Source organism: Macaca mulatta, chromosome 7 (assembly GCF_049350105.2).
Source record: "Macaca mulatta isolate MMU2019108-1 chromosome 7, T2T-MMU8v2.0, whole genome shotgun sequence".
Classification (NCBI taxonomy): domain Eukaryota; kingdom Metazoa; phylum Chordata; class Mammalia; order Primates; family Cercopithecidae; genus Macaca; species Macaca mulatta.
Genome location: NC_133412.1, coordinates 148,240,458 through 148,246,609, shown reverse-complemented (window position 1 = coordinate 148,246,609; position 6,152 = coordinate 148,240,458). Strand labels below are relative to the sequence as shown.

Genomic DNA, 6,152 nt, shown 5'->3' with positions numbered 1-6,152 from the left:
AGCTACTCGGGAGGCTGAGGCAGGAGAATCTCTTGAACCCGGGAGGCGGAGGTTGCGGTGATCTGAGATCACGCCATTGAACTCCAGCCTGGGCAACAGCCTCTGTCTCAAAAAAAAAAAAAAAAAAAAGAGTTGAGTTAGACAGTTTCTCAGCCTTTTCCAGCTCCAAATGCTATAATTCTAAAATGGAAGCCTCTGGAATTATTCATTCATTCAGTGCCTACCATAAGCCAGGCACTGCTCTTGGTAACTGGGATACAGCAGTAAACAAAATATATAAACTCTTTACCTTCACATAGCTTACATTCTAGGGAGAGAAGACAATAAGCAAACATAAAATATATATTGAATTAAACGGTAGTTAAGAGCAAAGGTGAAAATGAGAAAAAAAGGAAAGGGAACACACGGGAAAAAAACAAACAAACATAAAAACAAAAGTAAAAGTTACGACATAGTCTTTCACACCATGCCAAAAGCGGATAAGGATTGAGACTGTAGGTACCCGTTCACTGAACCCTGGGATGCGGATCCTTGGCTGGAACACCTGACGCGCATGCGCACTGGTGTGTCGTGGCCTGGCGCGCCCCTCCGAAGCGCATGCTCGTGGACTCGCACGTGCACGAGCCTCAAGACCCAAGGTGCGCGCGTCGGCGTCCCAGGCGGTTGGTGTCCGAGAATTGGTTAAGCTGGACTCGAGGTGACTCTGGGGGAAGCACGCGACGAAAAGATGTTGCCGGGGGCTCTTCTAACACCAGAAGGGCCTGATGATGGCTGCGCGCAGCTTTCGGAGCCGGATGCGCGAGGACCCCGGAGGCCCGGCGGCCTGGCGGCAGGGCGGGCCCGGTGTGGGGACAAGGACGGGGCTGGCTGGGGAGGGGCTGGGCCTGGCGGGAAGGCGGCGCTGCACTGGACGCGGCCCGCGCGGCGCTCCCAGGCCCCTGGGCCCTGGATCCAGGCCAGTGCGTTGCGTCCGTCCCAAGCGCAGGCGTCATCAGGAAATCGTTGGGTTTACATTAATCGGAATACTTGTTAAACGTTTGCCCCTCACTTGCTGCCGGCTGCGAAGTGCATTAGCTTAGAAAGCAGCAGAAGTTCTGCAGTTAGATCCCTGATTTTCCCGGGTTCGGAAAACCAACCCCACCGCCTACAGGGGGCTCCCCCACGCGGCTTTCACTGATGGAGAAGAGGGGGAGACCTTTAATGGCACTAGAATCTTAGGGTTTGGGTTTTTTAGATGTTTTTTGTTTTTGTGCTTTTACTTGCAGGAAAACTTAAAATCAAATTCAGGCAGCCCCATGCCATCATTATTATTACCAGGGTAGTTTATGCCCGTCTGTAAAGACCAAAAGAATATTAATAATAATGACCGTCTGGCTGGGCGCGGTGGCTCACACCTGTAATCCCAGCACTTTGGGAGGCCAAGGCGGGAGGATCACTTGAGTTCAGGAGTTTGAGACCAGGCTGGTCAACATGGTGAAACCCCATCTCTACATAAAAGACAAAAATTAGCCAGGCGTGGTGGTGCGCGCCTGTAATCCCAGCTACTTGAGAGGCTGAGGCTGGAGGATTGCTTGAGCCCAGGAGGTGCAGGCTGCAGTGCCGAGATTGTGTCATTGCACTCCAGCCTGGGTGGCAGAGCAAGACCCTGTTTCAAAAAAGAATAATAACGACCTTCTAAAAACATGAGTAATACGTGAACAGGATTTAACAATCGAATGGCAAAGAAAGGTTTATATGAAAAGGAATTTTCCTGCTTTATCTTTTCCCATTCCCAACCTCTTTCCCTGAGGTGACTATACTTAACCATAATAATAATAATCTCTTAATGCCCCCAATTTCTCTTTGATACAATTTGATTCTTAAAATTTCTTCCTATTGCTTCACCTTATTGCAATGTCTTAGCAATTCATTATAAGTGCTTTTCTAAAAGTCATGGTTATTGTGTAATGTATAAATGTTATGAAACTAGCTTGGACATTTTTGTCGTGAATAATTTCTAGCTAATGTTCCTTAGCTGTATTTAATTTAAGCATCTGTTTTTGGTGAAGTGGTTAGAATTTCTAATACTGTCTTTACCGGTCAACTTCAAGTGTAATTATGATTTCACTTTAGGACATGTGGGATTTAGAAAGGAGCATTGAAAATTATGAAATTATGAATGTTTCTTTGGATGTGAATTCATTGCACCAAGCATGAGCTGTGCCTAGAGATCAGTGGTATAACTTTGTTTTGCTTTGTTTCACAATTTGGTTTAATAAGAGCGATTTCATTTGCCTCAAATGCTATTTCTTCATAATGCTTGAAAGAAATGTGTAATGCTGTAGCTTTGATTATGTGCGTGTGTGGTTTTTTTCTCCTATAGGCAATTATTTCCCGTCAGAGAAGGAAACCATTGCTTGGCATTCTCACCATCTTTCTACCTACCATGATCAAGTGCTTGTCAGTTGAAGTACAAGCCAAATTGCGTTCTGGTTTGGCCATAAGCTCCTTGGGCCAATGTGTTGAGGAACTTGCCCTCAACAGTATTGATGCTGAAGCAAAATGTGTGGCTGTCAGGGTGAATATGGAAACCTTCCAAGTTCAAGTGATAGACAATGGATTTGGGATGGGGAGTGATGATGTAGAGAAAGTGGGAAATCGTTATTTCACCAGTAAATGCCACTCGGTACAGGACTTGGAGAATCCAAGGTTTTATGGTTTCCGAGGAGAGGCCTTGGCAAATATTGCCGACATGGCCAGCGCTGTGGAAATTTCGTCCAAGAAAAACAGGACAATGAAAACTTTTGTGAAACTGTTTCAGAGTGGAAAAGCCCTGAAAGCTTGTGAAGCTGATGTGACTAGACCAAGCGGTGGGACCACTGTAACAGTGTATAACCTATTTTACCAGCTGCCTGTAAGGAGGAAATGCATGGACCCTAGACTGGAGTTTGAGAAGGTTAGGCAGAGGATAGAAGCTCTCTCACTTATGCACCCTTCCATCTCTTTCTCTTTGAGAAATGATGTTTCTGGTTCCATGGTTCTTCAACTCCCTAAAACCAAAGACGTATGTTCCCGATTTTGTCAAATTTATGGATTGGGAAAGTCCCAAAAGCTGAGAGAAATCAGTTTTAAATATAAACAGTTTGAGCTTAGTGGCTATATCAGCTCTGAAGCACATTACAATAAGAATATGCAGTTTTTGTTTGTGAACAAAAGACTGGTTTTAAGGACAAAGCTACATAAACTCATTGACTTTTTATTAAGGAAAGAGAGTATTATATGCAAGCCAAAGAACGGTTCCACCAGTAGGCAAATGAGTTCAAGTCTTCGGCACCGGTCTACCCCAGAACTCTATGGCATATATGTAATTAATGTGCAGTGCCAATTCTGTGAGTATGATGTGTGCATGGAGCCAGCCAAAACTCTGATTGAGTTTCAGAACTGGGACACTCTCTTGTTTTGTATTCAGGAAGGAGTGAAAATGTTTTTAAAGCAAGAAAAATTATTTGTGGAATTATCAGGTGAGGATATTAAGGAATTTAGTGAAGATAATGGTTTTAATTTATTTGATGCTACTCTTCAGAAGCGTGTGACTTCCGATGAGAGGAGTAACCAGGGCAGTTTCCAGGAAGCATGTAATAATATTTTAGATTCCTATGAGATGTTTAATTTGCAATCAAAATCTGTGAAAAGAAAAGCTACTGCAGAAAACATAAGCACACAGAATTCTAGGGATTTAGAAGCTATCAGAAAAAATACAAATGATGCATTTTTATGCATTTATGAATCAGGTGGTCCAGGCCATAGCAAAATGACAGAGCCATCTTTACAAAACAAAGACAGCTCTTGCTCAGAATCCAAGATGTTAGAACAAGAGACAATTGTAGCATCAGAAGCAGGAGAAAATGAGAAACATAAAAAATCTTGCCTGGAACATAGCTCTTTAGAAAACCCATGTGGAACCAGTTCAGAAATGTTTTTAAGCCCTTTTCAGACACCATGTCACTTTGAAGAGAGTGGGGAGGATCTAGAAATATGGAAAGAAAGTACTACTGTTAATGACATGGCTGCCAACGTCATGAAAAATAATAGAATTCAGAATCAACCAGAGAGATTTAAAGATGCTACTGAAGTGGGATGCCAGCCTCTGCCTTTTGCGACAACATTATTGGGAGTACATAGTGCTCAGACAGAGAAGGAGAAAAAAAAAGAGCCTAGCAATTGTGGAGGAAGAAATGTTTTTAGTTACGGACGAGTTAAATTATGTTCCACTGGCTTTATAACTCATATAGTACAAAATGAGAAAACTAAATCAATTGAAACAGAACATGCATTTAAAAATTATGTTAGACCTGGTCCCACACGTGCCCAAGAAACATTTGGAAATAGAACACGTCATTCAGTTGAAACTCTAGACCTCAAAGATTTAGCCGGCACTTTAAGTAGAGAATCTGGTCAATTGCCCAACAAAAAAATTTGCAGAACAAATATAAGTTGTGGGCTAGAGAATGAACCTACAGCAACTTATGCAAAGTTTTCTACTTTTCAGCAAGATAGCAAAAAATCACAAACAGGTTGCATATTATCTGATACATCCCCCTCTTTCCCCTGGTATAGACACGTTTCAAATGATAGTAGGAAAACAGATAAATTAATTGGTTCCTCCAAACCAATCGTCCGTAAGAAGCTAAGCTTGAGTTCACAGCTAGGATCTTTAGAGAAGTTTAAGAGGCAATATGGGAAGGTTGAAAATCCTCTGGATACAGAAGTAGAGGAAAGTAACGGAGTCACTACCAATCTCAGTCCTCAAGTTGAACCTGACATTCTGCTGAAGAACAAGAACTGCTTAGACAACTCTGATGTTTGTAAAATCACTACTATGAAGCATAGTGATTCAGATAGTAGTTGCCAACCAGTAAGCCACGTCCTTGACTCAGAGAAGCTTCCATTCTCCAAGGATGAAGATTGTTTAGAACAACAGATGCCTAGTTTGAGAGAAAGCCCTATGACCCTGAAGGAGTTATCTCTCTTTAATAGAAAACCTTTGGACCTTGAGAAGTCATCTGAATCACTAGCCTCTAAATTATCCAGACGGAAGGGTTCCGAAAGAGAAACTCAAACAATGGAGATGATGAGTCGTTTTAATGAACTTCCAAATTCAGATTCCAGTAGGAAAGAGAGCAAGTTGTGCAGTGTGTTAACACAAGATTTTTGTATGTTATTTAAAAATGAGCATGAAAAAACAGAGAATGGTGTCATCCCAACATCAGATTCTGCCACACAGGATATTTCCTTTAATAAAAATAGTAAAACACATTCTAACAGCAATACAACAGAGAACTGTGTGATATCAGAAACTCCTTTGGTATTGCCCTATGATAATTTTAAAGTTACCAGTAAAGATTCAGATGTTCTTATCAGAGCTTCAGAACAACACACAGGAAGTCCGGACTCTCCCAGTGGAATGTTAATGAATCTGGTAGACGATGCCACAGGTGACCAAAATGGAATTTGTTTTCAAAGTGAGGAATCTAAAGCAAGAGCTTGTTCTGAAACTGAAGAGTCAAACACGTGTTGCTCGAATTGGCAGCAGCATTTCGATGTAGCCCTGGGGAGAATGGTTTATGTCAACAAAATGACTGGACTCAGCACATTCATTGCCCCAACTGAGGACATTCAGACTGCTTGTACTAAAGACCTGACAACTGTGGCTGTGGATGTCGTACTTGAGAATGGTAAGTACGTACTGTTCATGTGCATGAGATGCTTTTGAAAATGGAAATGCTGGACAAGGAGTAAGATCCTCATTATCCAAAGAGATTATCTCAACAGATAGAACATTTTGAAGACCACTTACAAAACATATATTGTATTTTCATGCTATATGAAGATTATCTACATCCAACGCTAATTTTTTTTTTTTTTTTGAGACGGAGTCTTGCTCTGTCACCCAGGCTGGAGTGCAGTGGTGCGATCTTGGCTCACTGAAACCTCTGCCCCCACCCCCGGTTCAAGCGATTCTCCTGCCTCAGCCTCCCATGTAACTTGGATTACAAGAGTGTACCACCATGCCCAGCTACATTTTTTTATTTTTAGTAGAGACAGGATTTCACTATGTTGGCCAGGCTGGTCTCAAACTCCTGGCCTCAAATGATCCACCCGCCTCAGCCTCC

General features: G+C 42.3%; 1 protein-coding gene across 23 annotated transcripts in view; it reads left to right on the top strand.

Moving 5' to 3' along the window:
• The first annotated feature begins 606 nt into the window (after positions 1 to 606).
• Positions 607 to 6,152, top strand: part of MLH3 (mutL homolog 3) — a 35,023-nt gene continuing 29,477 nt past the window's right edge. For 22 of the 23 annotated variants that reach the window (XR_013395137.1, XR_013395138.1, XR_013395135.1 and 19 more), the window contains exons 1-2: positions 607 to 697; positions 2,363 to 5,714. Coding sequence is in view for 18 of the 23 variants with exons in the window: in XM_077937880.1 (XP_077794006.1) it covers positions 2,426 to 5,714 (3,289 nt within the window). In the remaining 5 variants the exon portion in view is untranslated. 23 annotated transcript variants of the gene reach the window in all.